The 21914-nt window shown below is 41.8% G+C and overlaps 1 protein-coding gene across 2 annotated transcripts; it reads right to left on the reverse strand.

Annotated features, from left to right (window-relative positions):
• Nucleotides 1–419: 419 nt before the first annotated feature.
• On the reverse strand, nucleotides 420–21155 carry LOC131955546 (serine/threonine kinase-like domain-containing protein STKLD1). 2 transcript variants are annotated; one of them, XM_059319703.1, is made up of 20 exons: nucleotides 21033–21155; nucleotides 19185–19331; nucleotides 18680–18766; nucleotides 18050–18094; nucleotides 17807–17881; nucleotides 17343–17447; nucleotides 17011–17081; nucleotides 15910–16022; nucleotides 13456–13649; nucleotides 11684–11757; nucleotides 11251–11363; nucleotides 10021–10281; nucleotides 9497–9555; nucleotides 7787–7853; nucleotides 6792–6920; nucleotides 5860–5988; nucleotides 4200–4331; nucleotides 3497–3646; nucleotides 2643–2725; nucleotides 420–1161 (listed from the first exon to the last, which is right to left on the reverse strand). In XM_059319703.1, exons 1-20 carry the CDS (start codon nucleotides 21048–21050, stop codon nucleotides 895–897), a joined length of 2319 nt encoding a protein of 772 aa, XP_059175686.1. In that variant the 5' UTR covers nucleotides 21051–21155; the 3' UTR covers nucleotides 420–894. The 2 variants fall into 2 exon arrangements, with proteins under 2 accessions (XP_059175686.1, XP_059175687.1); XM_059319704.1 differs by lacking the exon at nucleotides 17807–17881.
• Nucleotides 21156–21914: the final 759 nt, after the last annotated feature.

Consider the following 21914-nt stretch of genomic DNA (forward strand, 5'->3'; position numbering starts at 1 on the left):
TCACAAATTATGAATTACTGAAAAGTAGAAAAAACAACTAAATAGCGGCGTATGTTATGCCGCGGGCCGGCTCGTATAATATAATCATATAGCATGTCAAAATGTTTTTAGGCGTTTCATCAATCATCGTTATTTAGAGTAGCTTCCCCTTTGTAATGTAGTCTGTGAACTGTTTGAACAATCAGCTCTACGAACCCGAGTTAATCAAATAAATGACGACTGCTTTTCTTCAACTATCCCCACCATTGTGTTACCACCTAACCAATGCCATGGTCAGCTCAGCTCCATTCCAATGACATTAGATACATACCACTCGGCTATATTCCCATGACATTGAAGATACAAATACCACTGACATTCCCATAACACTGAAGACACCATACAATTAAAAACAAAGAACTAAATTTGTATTTGTAAGGAAATTAAATTATTCAATATAAATTATACTTTATCAAAATTTGAGGTCACCAAAACTTGAGTAGTCTAAAAATAGCACAGCCACACAAAAGCATTCTAAACTAGCCAGTCCACCCCCTTACAACCTGTCATCCAGTGGTGTCTGTCCGTTGACCCAGTGATGTCAGTCGACAAAGTCAGTCGACCATGTTGTCAGTCGACACAATGGATTGAACAATGGTGTAACAACACGTTGATGTTGATAAGAACCAAACTGTAACAACACGTTGATGTTGATAAGAACCAAACAACTCTGTCCCTGCCAGACGTGCAGATGGTCCAGTATTCTGTCACACACTAAGACAAATGGGACAGACATGACAACATGATGGCGTGCTGCCGTCAAACACACGCAACACTGCTGCTCTCAATGGCTCTAACAGGGGTGAATGTGAGAAAGGTGGATGAGTCAACCAGCCGAGGTGTCATGAGCTGGGGTCAGAATGATGTCATGGAAGGCTTGGGTTTCTTCTTCATCTTCATGCGCGTGTTGAGCTCGGCGTTGATCTTGGCTTTCTGGCCCTGCGCTAGCATCGAGTCTCTGTGCCACCTGCTGAGCAGCTGTCTGCACGAGCTCTGCACCTCCCCCTCAAACCTGTACAGCCTGCTGGGTGGGGCCACCTGCAGGCCCATGGCGGAATTTTTCATCACGGTCTGGGGGGAGCCAAGTTTCTCTAGGGCCAGCTCACATGGGCCCATAATGTCCTGGGGGAGAGGTTTGAAATAGAGGCTCAAGTAGGCATTAGTACAGGGGGCCCATAATGTCCTGGGGGAGAGGTTTGAAATAGAGGCTCAAGTAGGCATTAGTACAGGGGGCCCATAATGCCCTGGGGGGGGGGGTTCAAGTAGGCATTAGTACAGGGGGCCCATAATGTCCTGGGGGGGGGGGGGGGTTCAAGTAGGCATTAGTACAGGGGGCCCATAATGTCCTGGGGGGGGGGTTCAAGTAGGCATTAGTACAGGGGGCCCATAATGTCCTGGGGGGGGGGGGCTCAAGTAGGCATTAGTACAGGGGGCCCATAATGTCCTGGGGGGGGGAGGTTCAAGTAGGCATTAGTACAGGGGGCCCATAATGTCCTGTGGGGGGGGGGGAGGTTCAAGTAGGCATTAGTACAGGGGGCCCATACTGTCCTGTGGGGGGGGGGGAGGTTCAAGTAGGCATTAGTACAGGGGGCCCATACTGTCCTGTGGGGGGGGGGAGGTTCAAGTAGGCATTAGTACAGGGGGCCCATAATGTCCTGGGGGGGGGTTCAAGTAGGCATTAGTACAGGGGGCCCATACTGTCCTGTGGGGGGGGGGAGGTTCAAGTAGGCATTAGTACAGGGGGCCCATACTGTCCTGTGGGGGGGGGGGGAGGTTCAAGTAGGCATTAGTACAGGGGGCCCATACTGTCCTGTGGGGGGGGGGGGGAGGTTCAAGTAGGCATTAGTACAGGGGGCCCATACTGTCCTGTGGGGGGGGGGAGGTTCAAGTAGGCATTAGTACAGGGGGCCCATACTGTCCTGTGGGGGGGGGGGGAGGTTCAAGTAGGCATTAGTACAGGGGGCCCATACTGTCCTGTGGGGGGGGGGGGGAGGTTCAAGTAGGCATTAGTACAGGGGGCCCATACTGTCCTGTGGGGGGGGGGGGGAGGTTCAAGTAGGCATTAGTACAGGGGGCCCATACTGTCCTGTGGGGGGGGGGGGGAGGTTCAAGTAGGCATTAGTACAGGGGGCCCATACTGTCCTGTGGGGGGGGGGGAGGTTCAAGTAGGCATTAGTACAGGGGGCCCATACTGTCCTGTGGGGGGGGGGGGAGGTTCAAGTAGGCATTAGTACAGGGGGCCCATACTGTCCTGTGGGGGGGGGGGAGGTTCAAGTAGGCATTAGTACAGGGGGCCCATACTGTCCTGTGGGGGGGGGGGAGGTTCAAGTAGGCATTAGTACAGGAGGCCCATAATGTCCTGTACCCCTCCCTTCCACCATTAGATTAGAAATGACCCCTCCCTTCCACCATTAGAGTGGACATGACCCCTCCCTTCCGTCATTAGAGTGGACATGACCCCTCCCTTCCACCATTAGAGTGGACATGACCCCTCCCTTCCGTCATTAGATTAGCCATGACCCCTCCCTTCCACCATTAGATTGGACATGACCCCTCCCTTCCACCATTAGAGTGGACATGACCCCTCCCTGTGCCACGCCTACCTTGTTTTCTCTGTATCTGTTGTGTATCTCCAGTAATAGGGTCTGTGCTATCATGGCTGCTTGCATCTCAGAGTTGATGTCATCTACAAGCACAACACTTGCTATCAGCAGGGGAGGAGCTAACACTTCAGCATGGGTGGGGCTAGTACATCAGTATGGGAGGAGCTAACACATCAGCATGGGAGGAGCTAGCACATCAGCATGGGAGGAGCTAACATATGGGAGGATCTAACACATCAGCATGGGAGGAGCTAACACTTCAGCATGGGAGGAGCTAAAACTTGAGCGTGGGAGGAGCTAACACTTCAGCATGGGAGGGGCTAAAACTTCAGCATGGGAGGAGCTAACACTTCAGCATGGGAGGAGCTAACACTTCAGCATGGGAGGGGCTAAAACTTCAGCATGGGAGGAGCTAACACTTCAGCATGGGAGGAGCTAAAACTTCAGCATGGGAGGAGCTAACACTTCAGCATGGGAGGGGCTAGCACTTCAGCATGGGTGGAGCTAGCACTTCAGCTTAGGAGAAGCTAGCATTTCAGCTTGGAAGGAGCTAACACATTAGCATGGGAGGAGCTAACAGTAAACAGGCATCAGCTAATATCTCTTATCTAGAAGGGTTATCTTACATTATTACAACAGAGAGAGCAACAACAACAGAGTGACATGTCTGACTATAGCCACAGCCTGACAATACTAACCATAGTTAGAGAGCTCCAACAAAAGCCTGACAATACTAACCATAGTTAGAGAGCTCCAACAAAAGCCTGACAATACTAACCATAGAGAGCTCCAACAAAAGCCTGACAATACTAACCATAGTTAGACAGCTCCAACAAAAGCCTGACAATACTAACCATAGTTAGAGAGCTCCAACAAAAGCCTGACAATACTCTCCACCACCATAGCATTGTCCTTGTGGTAGCTGTATGCAGCTACTATTGTAGGAATACCACGGGGAGTTTTGTCTGATTCAGCACTGGTCAAAAATCTATACGCGCATTCAGCTGAGGTAAAAATAGAAGGTAAAGTTGTGTGGTCCTTCCAAAATGTACTAGTAGCCAGGCTCAGCATGTACAACTAGCCAGGGCCCAGCATGTACAACTGGCCAGGGCCCAGCATGTACAACTGGCCAGGGCCCAGCATGTACAACTGGCCAGGGCCCAGCATGTACAACTGGCCAGGGCCCAGCATGTACAACTGGCCAGGGCCCAGCATGTACAACTGGCCAGGGCCCAGCATGTACAACTGGCCAGGGCCCAGCATGTACAACTGGCCAGGGCCCAGCATGTACAACTGGCCAGGGCCCAGCATGTACAACTGGCCAGGGCCCAGCATGTACAACTGGCCAGGGCCCAGCATGTACAACTGGCCAGGGCCCAGCATGTACAACTGGCCAGGGCCCAGCATGTACAACTGGCCAGGGCGCAGCATGTACAACTGGCCAGGGCCCAGCATGTACAACTGGCCAGGGCCCAGCATGTACAACTGGCATAAGCCAGGCAAGTACTAGTGGCATGTAAATGGACTACAGGTGAATAAAAAAAAGTGTGTACTGACCATTAGCTTCCACAACAATGGACAAAACTTTACAACAGTTTTTGACAACTTTGACACACTCAGTGTGCAAGTGGATGGCATAGATGAGGTTGCCCACACAGTCCAGTTCATTGAAGGGGTCGTAGCAGGTCTCTGGTGATGGTCAAACATTGTGTCACACATGACATACTGAGTGGTTTACATGGTCAAACATTGTGTCACACATGACATACTGGGTGGTTTACATGGTCAAACATTGTGTCACACATGACATACTGGGTGGTTTACTTTCAGTTTATGCTACATTCACAACCAACCAAACAATTTGTCTACAACACAACCACTCAGCTACAACCCACCAACAACCTAACTGCCTTGCTACAACCCAACCACCTAGCTACAACCCAACCACCTAGCTACAACCCAACCATCCAGCCCACAACCCACCAACAACCTAACTGCCTTGCTACAACCCAACCTACAAACCAACCACCTAGCTACAACCCAACCTCCTAGCTACAGCCCAACAACCCAACCAGCCAGCCAACAACCCAACCAGCCAGCCAACCAACAACCCAACCAGCCAACAACCCAACCAGCCAGCCAGCCAACAACCCAACCAACCAGCCAACCAACAACCCAACCAACCAACAACCCAACCAGCCAGCCAGCCAACAACCCAACCAACCAGCCAGCCAACAACCCAACCAACCAGCGAGCCAACAACTCAACCAACCAGCCAACAACCCAACCAGCCAGCCAGCCAACAACCCAACCAGCCAGCCAACAACCCAACCAGCCAGCCAACAACCCAACCAACCAGCCAGCCAACAACCCAACCAGCCAGCCAAGAACCCAACCAGCCAGCCAACAACCCAACCAGCCAGCCAACAACCCAACCAGCCAGCCAACAACCCAACCAGCCAGCCAACAACCCAACCAACCAGCCAGCCAACAACCCAACCAGCCAGCCAACAACCCAACCAGCCAGCCAAGAACCCAACCAGCCAGCCAACAACCCAACCAACCAGCCAGCCAACAACCCAACCAGCCAGCCAACAACCCAATCAACCAGCCAGCCAACAACCCAACCAGCCAGCCAACAACACAACCAACCAGCCAGCCAACAACCCAACCAGCCAGCCAACAACCCAACCAGCCAGCCAGCCAACAACCCAACCAACCAGCCAGCCAACAACCCAACCAGCCAGCCAACAACCCAACCAGCCAGCCAACAACCCAACCAGCCAGCCAACAACCCAACCAGCCAGCCAACAACCCAACCAGCCAGCCAACAACACAATCAACCAGCCAGCCAACAACCCAACCAGCCAGCCAACAACACAACCAACCAGCCAGCCAACAACCCAACCAGCCAGCCAACAACCCAACCAGCCAGCCAGCCAACAACCCAACCAACCAGCCAGCCAACAACCCAACCAGCCAGCCAACAACCCAACCAGCCAGCCAACAACCCAACCAGCCAGCCAACAACCCAACCACAACCCAACCAGCCAGCCAACAACCCAACCACAACCCAACCAGCCAGCCAACCAGCCACCCAACAACCCAACCAACCAGCCAACAACCCAACCACAACACAACCAGCCAGCCAACAACCCAACCACAACACAACCAGCCAGCCAGCCAGCCAACAACCCAACCAACCAACCAGACTTACCATCCAGTAGCAGTGAGATGAGACATGCTGAAGCAGACTCACAGACCTGTGGAGAAACTTTGTGGATGCTCAGGGCAATACAGACATCCCTGACGGCATGCTCTTTGCCAGCAACCTTTAGGTTCTCATCTGTTGAGTTCAGTGGTGGACACTGGTCAGTTGGGTGGTGGACACTGGTCAGTGGGGTGGTGGACACTGGTCAATTGGGTGGTGGACACTGGTCAGTTGGGTGGTGGACACTGGTCAGTTGGGTGGTGGACACTGGTCAGTGGGGTGGTGGACACTGGTCAGTTGGGTGGTGGACACTGGTCAGTGGGGTGGTGGACACTGGTCAGTGGGGTGGTGGGCACTGGTCAGTGGGGTGGTGGACACTGGTCAGTGGGGTGGTGGACACTGGTCAGTGGGGTGGTGGACACTGGTCAGTTGGGTGGTGGACACTGGTCAGTTGGGTGGTGGACACTGGTCAATTGGGTGGTGGACACTGGTCAGTTGGGTGGTGGACACTGGTCAGTGGGGTGGTGGACACTGATCAGTTGGGTGGTGGACACTGGTCAGTGGGGTGGTGGACACTGGTCAGTTGGGTGGTGGACACTGGTCAGTTGGGTGGTGGACACTGGTCAGTTGGGTGGACACTGGTCAGTTGGGTGGTGGACACTGGTCAGTGGGGTGGTGGACACTGGTCAGTTGGGTGGTGGACACTGGTCAGTTGGGTGGTGGACACTGGTCAGTTGGGTGGTGGACACTGGTCAGTTGGGTGGTGGACACTGGTCAGTTGGGGTGGTGGACACTGTTCAGTTGGGTGGTGGACACTGGTCAGAAAGTGGTGGACACTGGTCAGTTGAGTGGTGGACACTGGTCACTTTGGTGGTGGACACTGGTCAGTTGGGTGGACAGTTGGATGGTGGACACTGAATCTACATGACAATGTTTACCATCCAAGGTAAGGCTCCACAGGGCCATGCAGCTCAAAGCATTGAGTGTAGCGTTGTGTCTGGAATGCCTCATGGCCACCAGTATGGCATGCATGCCTCCATTTTCTACTGCTTGTTGGGCTGCTAGCTCTAAAAAGAAAAAAATTGCACAATAAAAAGTTTTAATAACAAGCTTTTATGTAATAATGCATTAAAAAGTAGAAAATAAATGATTTTCCTTAAATATATAATAATTCACTACTATTTAAATAACTACAAAGAAAAGCGTGGGTCACTTTATTATCCATTGGATACCTTTACTAATATGTAGGAGCACACCCACGCTTTTCAAATTTAATGTCATATTGCTTTGTCTTCAAGTCTTGACCCACATGCCAACTTAGAAACAAAGTTAAAAGTGACTGAAATTTTGTTTGCCCATTTTGATTTGTGATGACAGTCAGACTGTCAACAGACTGATAACAGAGGAAGCAAGTTAAATAAAAGCTTGTAAAAAGTTCATACAGTGATTTTCTTCTGCTCGGTGGACTGCCAGCTCTAGAAATGCCAAAAAGTTAACATAAAATAAATTGGACTGCCAGCTCTAGAAATGCCAAAAAGTTAACATAAAATACATTTCTGATAAGAACTTTTGATAAGTTTCAAATAGTGGAAAGTACCAATTTATGCTAATGAAAATCACTCAAAAGTTGTAAGAAACTACATCTAGGATCTAGATATATATATTATCTACTATCATCATGTATAGCTTTTTTTCCCTGCCTAAATAGCAGGGCTGGTTATAGAATATTAAAACGTATGCTTAACAGAGGGTCTATGTTGATGAACGTGATATTGAGCTTGTATGGGGAATGGATGAACTATGTTGATGAAAGTGATAAATGAACAAATGAATGGATGAAGTCTTTGTTATTGAAATTAATAATGAACTTATTGCGAATGGATGAAGTCTATGTTGATGAAAGTGATGATGAACATAAGGTTAATGAACTTACTGTCCGTTGAAATGGCCAGGATCAAGTTAACGGCTGCAAGCTGAACTTCTGGTTCATATTCAAAAGCCTTTAGGATGTAAAGTATTTCACATCAATTGATTGGTCACCTTATGTAAACACTTACAGCAGTCATATCAAATTAGGTTTACTGTCATAATTTTTTGGGTAAAGGTGACTCAAAGCACTTACTGTCATAATTTTTTGGGTAAAGGTGACTCAAAGCACTTACTGTCATAATTTTTTGGGTAAAGGTGACTCAAGGCACTTACTGTCATAATTTTTTGGGTAAAGGTGACTTAAAGCACTTACTGTCATAATTTTTTGGGTAAAGGTGACTCAAAGCACTTACTGTCATAATTTTTTGGGTAAAGGTGACTCAAAGCACTTACTGTCATAATTTTTTGGGTAAAGGTGACTCAAAGCACTTACTGTCATAATTTTTTGGGTAAAGGTGACTCAAGGCACTTACTGTCATAATTTTTTGGGTAAAGGTGACTCAAAGCACTTACTGTCATAATTTTTTGGGTAAAGGTGACTCAAAGCACTTACTGTCATAATTTTTTTGGTAAAGGTGACTCAAAGCACTTACTGTCATAATTTTTTGGGTAAAGGTGACTCAAAGCACTTACTGTCATAATTTTTTGGGTAAAGGTGACTCAAGGCACTTACTGTCATAATTTTTTTGGGTAAAGGTGACTCGAAGCACTTACTGTCATAATTTTTTGGGTAAAGGTGACTCAAAGCACTTACTGTCATAATTTTTTGGGTAAAGGTGACTCAAAGCACTTACTGTCATAATTTTTTGGGTAAAGGTGACTCAAAGCACTTACTGTCATAATTTTTTGGGTAAAGGTGACTCAAAGCACTTACTGTCATAATTTTTTGGGTAAAGGTGACTCAAAGCACTTACTGTCATAATTTTTTGGGTAAAGGTGACTCAAGGCACTTACTGTCATAATTTTTTGGGTAAAGGTGACTCGAAGCACTTACTGTCATAATTTTTTGGGTAAAGGTGACTCAAAGCACTTACTGTCATAATTTTTTGGGTAAAGGTGACTCAAAGCACTTACTGTCATAATTTTTTGGGTAAAGGTGACTCAAAGCACTTACTGTCATAATTTTTTGGGTAAAGGTGACTCAAAGCACTTACTGTCATAATTTTTTGGGTAAAGGTGACTCAAAGCACTTACTGTCATAATTTTTTGGGTAAAGGTGACTCAAAGCACTTACTGTCATAATTTTTTGGGTAAAGGTGACTCAAGGCACTTACTGTCATAATTTTTTGGGTAAAGGTGACTCAAAGCACTTACTGTCATAATTTTTTGGGTAAAGGTGACTCAAAGCACTTACTGTCATAATTTTTTTGGTAAAGGTGACTCAAGGCACTTACTGTCATAATTTTTTGGGTAAAGGTGACTCAAAGCACTTACTGTCATAATTTTTTGGGTAAAGGTGACTCAAAGCACTTACTGTCATAATTTTTTGGGTAAAGGTGACTCAAGGCACTTACTGTCATAATTTTTTGGGTAAAGGTGACTCGAAGCACTTACTGTCATAATTTTTTGGGTAAAGGTGACTCAAAGCACTTACTGTCATAATTTTTTGGGTAAAGGTGACTCAAAGCACTTACTGTCATAATTTTTTGGGTAAAGGTGACTCAAGGCACTTACTGTCATAATTTTTTGGGTAAAGGTGACTCAAAGCACTTACTGTCATAATTTTTTGGGTAAAGGTGAAGATTTCAGAACTTAACAATGAGGTCGGCTCAGCTGAAAATGAAATGGTGGACAAAAGGCACTGACTCAACACTGAGGCCATAACCTACCACTAAAACAAAATGAACATACCACTAAAACAAAATGAGCTTACCACTAAAACAAAATGAACATACCACTAAAACAAAATGAGCTTACCACTAAAACAAAATGAGCTTACCACTAAAACAAAATGAACCAATCGCTAGACAAATTGAACTGGCCAATAAGATAAACTGAACTGACCACTGCGACACTGAACTGACCACTGAGACCAAATAAACAGACAACATAGAGACTGAACTGACCACTGAGACAATGAAGTGACCACTGAACTGACCACTGAAATACTGAAGTGACCACTGAACTGACCACTGAGACCAAATAAACAGACAACATAGAGGCTGAACTGACCACTGAACTGACCACTGAACTGACCACTGAGACCAAATAAACAGAGACCATAGAACCTGAACTAACCACTAGGCTGACTGGAGGCAACCAAGTTACTGAGGACGTAGCAGCCTGGGATGATGATGTCCATATTGAAGATATTGTCCCACAAGGCAAACATGATCATGCTCCTGGCTTTCTGATCAACGTCAGTGTGGGCCTTGTAATTGTCTCTCAGGTGGTCAGCTAGTATGGACAGTCCTTCAGCTAGGCTGGCTTCATGGTTAATATTGTTGGAGATAAAGTCCAGCATCTTGCTCACATCAGTCAGTTCATGCACTGCTGTCTCTGGCAAGGTCAATTGGAAGATTTGTAGTTGATCAACATTCAATCATTCATTAGTGGCTTAGACAAAAATTGCTCATGGAGAGAGGGGTTCCAATTTATGTATAAATATATTGTGTTAGTATGTGGATGATTTATTTGTTGTATTTTGATTTTGAAATATTTTTTTATGTACAGAATTTGTACAGTGACACGCACATCAAACTCCACCCCCAGTGACACACCCACATCAAACTCCTTTCCAGTGACACACCCACATCAAACTTCTTTCCAGTGACACACTCACATCAAACTCCTCCCCCAGTGACACACCCACATCAAACTTCTTTCCAGTGACACACCCACATCAAACTCCTCCCCCAGTGACACACTCACATCAAACTCCTCCCCCAGTGACACACACCCACATCAAACTCCACCTCCAGTGACACCCACATCAAACTCCACCTCCAGTGACACCCACATCAAACTCCTCCCCCAGTGACACCCACATCAAACTCCACCTCCAGTGACACCCACATCAAACTCCTCCCCCAGTGACACCCACATCAAACTCCACCTCCAGTGACACCCACATCAAACTCCTCCCCCAGTGACACACCCACATCAAACTTCTTTCCAGTGACACACTTACATCAAACTCCTCCCCCAGAGACACACCCACATCAAACTTCTTTCCAGTGACACACACCCACATCAAACTCCTCCCCCAGTGACACCCACATCAAACTCCTCCCCCAGTGACACCCACATCAAACTCCTCCCCCAGTGACACCCACATCAAACTCCTCCCCCAGTGACACACCCACATCAAACTCCTCCCCCAGTGACACCCACATCAAACTCCTCCCCCAGTGACACACCCACATCAAACTCCTCCCCCAGTGACACAACCACATCAAACTCCTCCCCCAGTGACACACCCACATCAAACTCCCCCCCCCCAGTGCCACACCCACATCAGACACCTACCATCTACTGTTGCTACTGTTTGTTTGGTCACTTTGTTGGTTGACTTCTTGCCTGTGTCACTGTGGCTGGCATTGGCCATACACTCCTGGATAAAGCCAGACTTGATGAATTCCCTGCAAACATGCGCAACACACTTTAGGGCTACACACTTCATAGCAGGTCTACAAACAACATACTTTAATAGGGCTACACACTTCAATACAGTGACATTAATGTGGTTGGGAAGGTATGGTGACAAAATGTGTGTGCTGGCTCACCTTCCTCTTAGCTAACACAACACAGATGGCTACCCTATGTCAATCTACTAGATGTTAGAGTGGCTATGTTTGTCATGGTGGCTACCCTACGTCAGAGTGGCCATCTGACGTGAGAGTGGAGATGATGTAGCTGAGCTGATCAGCCCTATGGACTATGAGTTACTTATTTGACTTACAGTGTAGTAAAACGAATGCTGTGCTTGTGACGCAGCAAAAGTTGCACTGAGATTGTCATGGACTTGGAGTATATCTAGGGAATTTAAGCACTCTTAATTATATAACATTGAATGAGAACAACTGTAAGATATAAGGCAGGTAGTGTGTCAAGTAAAAAGTTCTTTTTAAGAACCTGAGGCTCCATGGGGCAAGTGAAGTAGAGTTCACCTGAAACAGGTGAAACATGTACAGAGGAGAAGCTCCAGCAATGTCATTGTTATCTGAATCAGTTTGTAAACTTAAAAAAATTGTTTCTGAATTCAATTGGGAAAAACTAAATGGTCGAATGCCGACGTTGTTGATTGTTATAACTGAGGCCACGTTTGATGTTGGTGAGTCCCACCTGAACTGGGAAAGTCCGTAATTCGATACAAAAACAGTGTCACACCTCCCCTTTGTGTAGGGTACGGTCGCCTGGCATTTGACCTGAGCTGACTGGAGATGGCAGTCGAGAATTAGCCCACGACGTAAAGAGATACCCTATTGTATGCGGACCGATGAAGACGTCCTTTTAGTGAGCAGACGGGATGTCTGTAGTAGACAGTTAGTGACCTGATGAACTCTAGTCCTGACTTTCTTGTTGTAGATGTCGTATAATGTCGTATATGTGCAGTGTTTTTTCCAGACTTTTTTCTCCGGGGGGAGGGGGGGGAGGGGGCACTTGAAATTTTCGGGGGGGGGGGGGGGGGGGGGGGGGGGGAGGAGCGGTAGAATTTTTTCAGGGGGGGTCTGACCCCCCCCTGAAGAGATGCCTGGAAGAAACTCTATATGTAGGCCTACTTGTCTTGGTATAACAAAATTAACATTCAGTTGCGTGCAGAGGGGTGGGAGGAGGGCGACGAGGGGGGGGGGGGGGGGGGGGGTTTAGGATTCTATATCAGGAGGGGGGGGGGGGGGCATTAAACAGGGTGATTTATTATTAATTTTTGGAAGAAAGTTAAAACTGTTGTTATGTTGTGTCACCTTAAGGATTCACCCTTTCCAAGACAGAATGATTAATTTAGCGAATTCATCCAAATTGTTTTATTCAATCGTCTTCCGATGGTGCTGACATGATATAGTCAGCGAATGGTCCTCGTCGCACAACTTTTATTGAGGAAGGGGAATCTTTGAAGGCAATGAAGGGTAGTGATTTAGTAGTCATTGATATTCCCCCAATAAACACGGTCTTTCAATTTATATCTGATACTTTGGTGAACTTTAAAACACGACATTTGTAGAGTGCTTAAGCGATTTTTTTAATTATAGGGAAATCCTTTACAATAGTTTAGACAATAATGATTTTGGTTTTAAAATATTGTATGAATTCCTAACAAATTTTGAAGTCTATACTGTTTTGATACATCAGGCCGAGTTCGCTGTATTGTAAACTTTATTTTCCTAATTATTAAATTTTATTAAGTGATTTGGTATGAATTACATAACTGTCAAAACTGATTTAATATCTTAGCAAGGAAAAAAAACTAAGAACGTTGGGTTAATACATGGGAGAGATAAAATTCTGTTATTATAGTGGAAAGTTTGGCATTAGCTTATAAACTCCAAAACATTTGTGTTATTATGTGTACATCACATTATATAGGCCTTTATACATACATACATATATATATGTATATATATATATATAATGAAAAGGCCCCGCGCGGATGGTTGGCCCTAGGCCCCGCGTTTTCCTAACGCCGGCTCTGGTGATGTCAGCTACTACACAAAAAAAGAAGAGTGTGCAACATACCTCACTAATTCCCTCAGTCACTTCATTCAACATCTCAGGAAATTCCTTGATCTGAGAGAACTTCTTGAAGAAACCATCATTACTCAGGGTGGATGTGGTCAGCATGTTGAGCAGCACAGCTCCCAAAGAGTAGAGGTCGCTTTTCTCATCATGTGACTGGTAGGCTGTCTCTGGGGCCAGGTACAGTATGCCCCCTATAATGGAGGAACCCACAGAGTACTCACAGTAGACGAAACTCATATTAAGACTTTCATTGAACTGCTGACAATACTCTCAACTAGACAGACTTACTAAGTGTCTGCCTGTTGTTACAATACTCTCAACTAGACAGACTTACTGAGTGTCTGCCTGCTGTTACAATACTCTCAACTAGACAGACTTACTGAGTGTCTGCCTGCTGTTACAATACTCTCAACTAGACAGACTTACTGAGTGTCTGCCTGCTGTTACAATACTCTCAACTAGACAGACTTACTGAGTGTCTGCCTGCTGTTACAATACTCTCAAGTAGACAGACTTACTGAGTGTCTGCCTGCTGTTACAATACTCTCAAGTAGACAGACTTACTGAGTGAATGTCTGGTGTTACAATACTCTCAACTAGACATACTTACTGAGTGAATGTCTGCTGTTACAATACTCTCAACTAGACAGACTTACTGAGTGTCTGTCTGGTGTTACAATACTCTCAAGTAGACAGACTTACTGAGTGACTGTCTGCTGTTACAATACTCTCAACTAGACAGACTTACTGAGTGAATGTCTGCTGTTACAATACTCTCAACTAGACAGACTTACTGAGTGTCTGTCTGCTGCTACAATACTCTCAACTAGACAGACTTACTGAGTGACTGTCTGCTGTTACAATACTCTCAAGTAGACAGACTTACTGAGTGTCTGCCTGCTGTTACAATAATCTCAAGTAGACAGACTTACTGAGTGTCTGCCTGCTGTTACAATACTCTCAAGTAGACAGACTTACTGAGTGTCTGTCTGGTGTTACAATACTCTCAACTAGACAGACTTACTGAGTGACTGTCTGCTGTTACAATACTCTCAACTAGACAGACTTACTGAGTGTCTGCCTGCTGTTACAATACTCTCAACTAGACAGACTTACTGAGTGTCTGCCTGCTGTTACAATACTCTCAACTAGACAGACTTACTGAGTGTCTGTCTGGTGTTACAATACTCTCAACTAGACAGACTTACTGAGTGTCTGTCTGGTGTTACAATACTCTCAAGTAGACAGACTTACTGAGTGACTGTCTGCTGTTACAATACTCTCAACTAGACATACTTACTGAGTGAATGTCTGCTGTTACAATACTCTCAACTAGACAGACTTACTGAGTGTCTGCCTGCTGTTACAATACTCTCAAGTAGACAGACTTACTGAGTGTCTGCCTGCTGTTACAATACTCTCAAGTAGACAGACTTACTGAGTGTCTGCCTGCTGTTACAATACTCTCAAGTAGACAGACTTACTGAGTGTCTGCCTGCTGTTACAATACTCTCAAGTAGACAGACTTACTGAGTGAATGTCTGGTGTTACAATACTCTCAACTAGACAGACTTACTGAGTGAATGTCTGCTGTTACAATACTCTCAACTAGACAGACTTACTGAGTGTCTGCCTGCTGTTACAATACTCTCAACTAGACAGACTTACTGAGTGACTGTCTGCTGTTACAATACTCTCAACTAGACAGACTTACTGAGTGTCTGCCTGCTGTTACAATACTCTCAACTAGACAGACTTACTGAGTGTCTGTCTGGTGTTACAATACTCTCAAGTAGACAGACTTACTGAGTGACTGTCTGCTGTTACAATACTCTCAACTAGACAGACTTACTGAGTGAATGTCTGCTGTTACAATACTCTCAACTAGACAGACTTACTGAGTGTCTGTCTTACTGCTACAATACTCTCAACTAGACAGACTTACTGAGTGTCTGTCTGGTGTTACAATACTCTCAACTAGACAGACTTACTGAGTGAATGTCTGCTGTTACAATACTCTCAACTAGACAGACTTACTGAGTGTCTGTCTGGTGTTACAATACTCTCAACTAGACAGACTTACTGAGTGTCTGTCTGGTGTTACAATACTCTCAACTAGACAGACTTACTGAGTGAATGTCTGCTGTTACAATACTCTCAACTAGACAGACTTACTGAGTGAATGTCTGGTGTTACAATACTCTCAACTAGACAGACTTACTGAGTGTCTGTCTGGTGTTACAATACTCTCAACTAGACAGACTTACTGAGTGAATGTCTGCTGTTACAATACTCTCAACTAGACAGACTTACTGAGTGTCTGTCTGGTGTTACAATACTCTCAACTAGACAGACTTACTGAGTGTCTGTCTGCTGTTACAATACTCTCAACTAGACAGACTTACTGAGTGTCTGTCTGGTGTTACAATACTCTCAACTAGACAGACTTACTGAGTGTCTGTCTGGTGTTAGTCCTCATGTCACTATTCAGGGTAGATACGCCCAGGTCTGCTAGCACCACTGACCCACATTGACGAAAAAAAATATTGCTGGGTTTTATGTTCCTGCAAGTTGGAATAAGAAATGTAGGGATCTAGATTCTGTCAGGAACAATATTCCTGCAAGTTGAAATAAGAAATGTAGGGATCTAGATTCTGTCAGGAACAATATTCCTGCAAGTTGGAATAAGAAATGTAGGGATCTAGATTCTGTCAGGAACAATATTCCTGCAAGTTGGAATAAGAAATGTAGGGATCTAGATTCTGTCAGGAACAATATTCCTGCAAGTTGGAATAAGAAATGTAGGGATCTAGATTCTGTCAGGAACAATATTCCTGCAAGTTGGAATAAGAAATGTAGGGATCTAGATTCTGTCAGGAACAATATTCCTGCAAGTTGGAATAAGAAATGTAGGGATCTAGATTCTGTCAGGAACAATATTCCTGCAAGTTGGAATAAGAAATGTAGGGATCTAGATTCTGTCAGAAACAATATTCCTGCAAGTTGGAATAAGAAATGTAGGGATCTAGATTCTGTCAGGAACAATATTCCTGCAAGTTGGAATAAGAAATGTAGGGGTCTAGATTCTGTCAGGAACAATATTCCTGCAAGTTGGAATAAGAAATGTAGGGATCTAGATTCTGTCAGGAACAATATTCCTGCAAGTTGGAATAAGAAATGTAGGGGTCTAGATTCTGTCAGGAACAATATTCCTGCAAGTTGGAATAAGAAATGTAGGGATCTAGATTCTGTCAGGAACAATATTCCTGCAAGTTGGAATAAGAAATGTAGGGATCTAGATTCTGTCAGGAACAATATTCCTGCAAGTTGGAATAAGAAATGTAGGGGTCTAGATTCTGTCAGGAACAATATTCCTGCAAGTTGGAATAAGAAATGTAGGGGTCTAGATTCTGTCAGGAACAATATTCCTGCAAGTTGGAATAAGAAATGTAGGGATCTAGATTCTGTCTTAGATAAATTAAATAGTTGTCCTGTTAAGTTCCACATTGACTTTTGAGAATGAACATGAAAAAATGGAGCAGCTAATTTTACCTGTGAATAATTCCTTTCTCATGCATGTAGACAAGGCCATTCAAGATGTCCCCCAGTATATTTTTTACAGACTGAAAATAACAGTTTAGAAAAATGCTCCATCAACACTAGTCAATATTTTCACCAGCTATATCATATGTGACCAATTATAATATGACTAAATATTCAAATAAAAAGTTTAATATACCTTATATGCAGTTGTTTTTTAGTTGTTAAACAAGCAAGTGTTGGATTCTTTGATTTCAATTGTTTTACCTGGTGTTAGTTTTTTTGGCAGTAGACCATGAATTCATGTTTTTTTAAGTTGAGTAATTAAGAAATTGGCGTCCTACCTTTTCAGATGCTAATTGTGCTTTATCCTGATACTCCTGAATCCATTTTTGAAGATTACCACAGGGAAAGTATTTGGAGATGATATTTAGGAAAACTGACGATTGCTAATAAGAAAAAGCTTGACATGTCAAATAATAGAACAATAGGCTATATTGTATGTTTAAAGGTTTTTCTTTGCAGCTGGTGTTAAAGTATTGAATGTTTGCCTTGAGCATTGAGAAAAGTTACTGATTACATATAATTAAAATATAGTTTTAAAAAGGTTTAGTCCAAAAGACTATTAATAAAAATATGACAAAAGGCTTAACCCTAGTAAATAGATAGTAATATTAAACACAAAATAGAAAAGTGTTCAACGCGTTAACTATAATTTTAATTAGACAATCCAACAAGTAATGATATCATAAAAATGCAGGTTGATACTTTTTTGTGAAAAAATTCAAAGAAAAAGAAAATATATTACACTCGGTTCAAAAGTAACGAAGAAATCTTTGTATTTAACAATATTTATATGTTCCAACTTTTTCAGCTCCATTTCCTGTGGTAATAATAAAAACAAATGTGACTGTGGATTTATAATTGCCTTTAGTGGGCTTGTTCAGTGTAGGCAAACTAATATCAAGTCATAGATACCTTCAGGCATCATGGTGTATTGTCATCTCCAAATGTGTCCAAGCCTTTCGGAACCACAAGTCGGAAAACTTACCTCAAAAAATGCTTTGACTGCAGCACTTTCATCCTCGCATTCAATCTGGAATTCAAATAAAAGCTGATCTTTAACTAATTAACTAATGAATTGTGAGCTAATTAGTTAAAAGATAGTTTAGTGATTTGAGTTTGAGTTATGTGGTTGAATGCATGAATGTTACTCACTGAATATACAAGCAATAGAAAACATGATGTGCAATGAACAATGACATTCTAATGTAACAAAGCTAGCCAATTAACAGGTTGAAATACAGCCTTACATCAATTGTATTACAAAAAACATTACAATGAGGTGATGTTTGCATGGCAAGAAACATTACTTTAAGCTCATTCATTACTTTGTGTTACAGGAAGCATCTCAAACTAACAGTAAACAAGTGCTAGTCTGCAGAAAAGTTCTGACTCATCATCTTCTAGGAAACCCAGCATACTTTTGTACTTGTACGCTTCAATTAGAATTAGGTTTTGGTGAATGTGGACTTTAATATCTCTATTTGGTGATGTATAAGAGAGCAAACAAACACCTACTCAAAAAATTGCATGATGTCATCTATGGATACTCTTATCATTTTATTGACATTTAAATCAATCAACATAGGCTTAACATAAATACAAATATATAGTATACCTTTTTAAGCACATATTTCTTCATATCTTCACGGCTCTTAACAATAAAAATACTGCTTGGTGTATTGATAGAAATAGGCTCAATGATCTAGTGTGAGGGAAACAACATGCATTACTTTGTATTCATGGACATTTTAATTTAAAAATTAAATCTATTAGTAATTACATTTTCCCTGTATTGTATAAACAAAGGGATCCTCTCATTTCAATTATCCTTTTTAAGTTCAACAATGAATAAATTTCTTTTTTTTTAGTTATCTAAAATGTTCTAACAAAAAAAAAACCTATTTAGGGCTTACAACATTAAATTAAAAAATCAAGTTTAAAATTTTCACAAGCAATGGGAAATCCTGCATTTGAACAAAAATTATAAATGTTTGAATGAAAAATAAAAGATATTTGTAACAAAAATTATAATAAGCCAGGGTCATGGATATGTCAAAAGATAGATCTTTTAAGCTCGTGTAAGGAGAGAAAAATAAAGCTCTAGAGTCTAATTCAACTACTTTGTAAATTTCTGCAATGGATGGTGCGCGAAATGGGTTAGATTGGGTCGGGATGACATCATCTTCTGGATCTGCTTCAAACAGCTCATACGAGCTGGAGACTTTGTTCAGAACTTTTGAACTTTTCATTCCGCCTGCTGACATTGACTACAAAACAATCAAATAAAAACAAGAGTTATTCAAAAAACTTCAATCATACAGTCTTATTTTTACCTATCAAATGATGCTTTGAAATATTAGCCAGCCTATCCTATAATATTAATTAATATTTAATAATAATTAATTAATAACAACCAAATGAATTAGATTTAAATTTTACAAATATTTTTGAATATTTTACCTCTAATAAAAATAAATAAAATTGGTATAGACCTAGATTAGGCTTTTTGATGAGAATTACAGAATGATTTTTTTATTAAAAATGTATCAATAATAGCTTGCACACTAGTAAACTAAGCCAATTTAGCATATTTTAACTTTCTGTGCAAAGTCATTATTACTGAAAAAAATTCCAAAGTCAGGTCAGCCTGTGGCACCCTCCACTGAACATGACAGAAGGAAAAAAAAACTTGACCCGTGACCTTCATTAAAACAGAATTTGCTTTTGTTTTTTTTTTCATTTTAAGTAAATATGTGCTTAATCTTACCCAATAAGTGATAAAAATTTGAAAATTAATTTTAATTACTGTTGTAAAGTGAGATAAACAGCTTAATAAACACGTGTTTTCTTGAGGGGGTGTGGCACATCCCGACATCGCATTGTTTGTAACTTTATATTTGTGTTTTATGACTATATTTGTTCACAATCAGCATGCTATGCTTTTAATTTTGATAAAGGGTAAGTATACCAAGTTACAAAACCTGAAATCTAACTAATAATTCATACTTTCAGTTTAAAAAAATAATGAAAACGATCATCAATGAAGAAAGCGTAAACATTCTATTTTTAGGTGTGACATAAAAAACAGTCATAAATCTAGCCGAATGATTGGATTCTTGCGCGTCACACATTTTCCCGCGCTTCGTGTTCACCAAAAAAGATTATAATAAAATGGCATTATTATTCTTACAGAGCATATCTCATGCCTACAATAAATTATTACCAGTTTATTGTAACGTGTGTAAAATTAATGCTTTCAAGTAAAAAATAGCAATAGTCTGGTTAAAAATACCTGCGGTATTTTATAGTTATTTGATTCGAAAGATAAGAATTATATAGAGCTACTTTCACTAAGGCGCCGCTTGCGAGACAAACATAGAAATTAGGCCAAAAGTAGATCCGACAATTCTTAAATAACAGACTTAAATAGAAACGGATAGTTCCGATTTCTTAAATTAACGATGGCATCGTAATCATTAGTTTTATCGCTCTACCCATTAGTGAAAGCGAAACTGGTCGTCATTTTTGGTAAGCGCATGAGCCGTGAGATGGCTTCAAAACAACAAACCCGGAAGCTGTGAATTCGAACGGCCTAGACCTAGATCTACTAGACTAGACCTAGATCTATAATTTTATAAATTTAATGAGTATAAAAAATTAATTACTTAAATTTAATACAAATCCTTAGATCTAACACTTAATTAGTTAATTGCCTCAAAATTAAAAAAAAAAGGCTTTATCTGTTTATTTTATCACTGTTTTACTGTAGATTCATAAATTTTGGCTGGATCTCAAAAAGTGAAAAAGATTAATAATTTATTCGAATAATAATTTAATTAATTTTTGCAATAGTTTAATTTTTTTTATTAGATCTAAAATCTAGTGTCTAGATCTAATCTAGATATCTAGATCTAGATTCTATCCTCTAGATTCTATATTCTATACTAATCTAATATTTCTTAATCTACCTCACGAACGGTCTCCATGATTATTGCTTTAAAATGACCAGATCAGAGTATCAAACGAAAGTTGTGGTCTTCCTAATATACTTGCGTCTAGATCTATCTGTTTTAGCCTAACACTTAGATTTTATTTAGTCATTAACATTTGTAAATTAAATAATTATGATCAGTAGCTTAATAACATTAAAAGCTCTAGATTTAAATATGTGCATAATAATATTAAAATGTTTTGTATTGTAAGCCAATTTGGTAGCCCTGAGATTATTAGTCGATCTTTCTTTGAATGCCTACATTTAAATGAAAGTGTAAAAAAAACTTTTAAAATTGTATCGCATTTTAATTTAAAATAAATTGTATATATCTAGATCTAGATCTAGTAAAAAATACAAAATCGATAGAGTTAATGAGTTAATATCGTTGGTTTATGCATTATATTATTAGTAAGGTATTCATTTTTTTTCAGGTCAAATTTTGAATTATTACATAACGGAAGTAAACGAGTTTGACGAGATGTGTTCGATCATTATAGATCTAATTATAGCCTACTTAAATACATTATTGTTGACACGGTTCTTTTTAGTTATATAAAATTTAAATGATAGCTCATTATTATATTTTTAAAGAAAATTTCTTTTCTTCTTTTTAGTGTGTAAGTGTAAGTACACTTATATAAGCGTTTTTGTTTGGTTTTTTTTTTTTGTTTTTTTTTTTTGTTTTTTTTTTAAACAATTTAAACCCGAAAAAAATTTCAGAAATTTATATTTTTAGAATAAATGTTCAGTGTGTCAGTCTGAGGGTTCGGCGAAGGTCAAAACACACATAGGACTCATGATTCACGATCGGATATTGTCAGTGCGGACAAAAGAACTATTAAGTAGGGCTCGGTGG

The sequence above is a fragment of the Physella acuta genome, unplaced genomic scaffold (genome assembly GCF_028476545.2).
Source record: "Physella acuta isolate Inbredline_101_S28 unplaced genomic scaffold, ASM2847654v3 ptg001077l, whole genome shotgun sequence".
Taxonomy (NCBI): Eukaryota; Metazoa; Mollusca; class Gastropoda; family Physidae; genus Physella; species Physella acuta.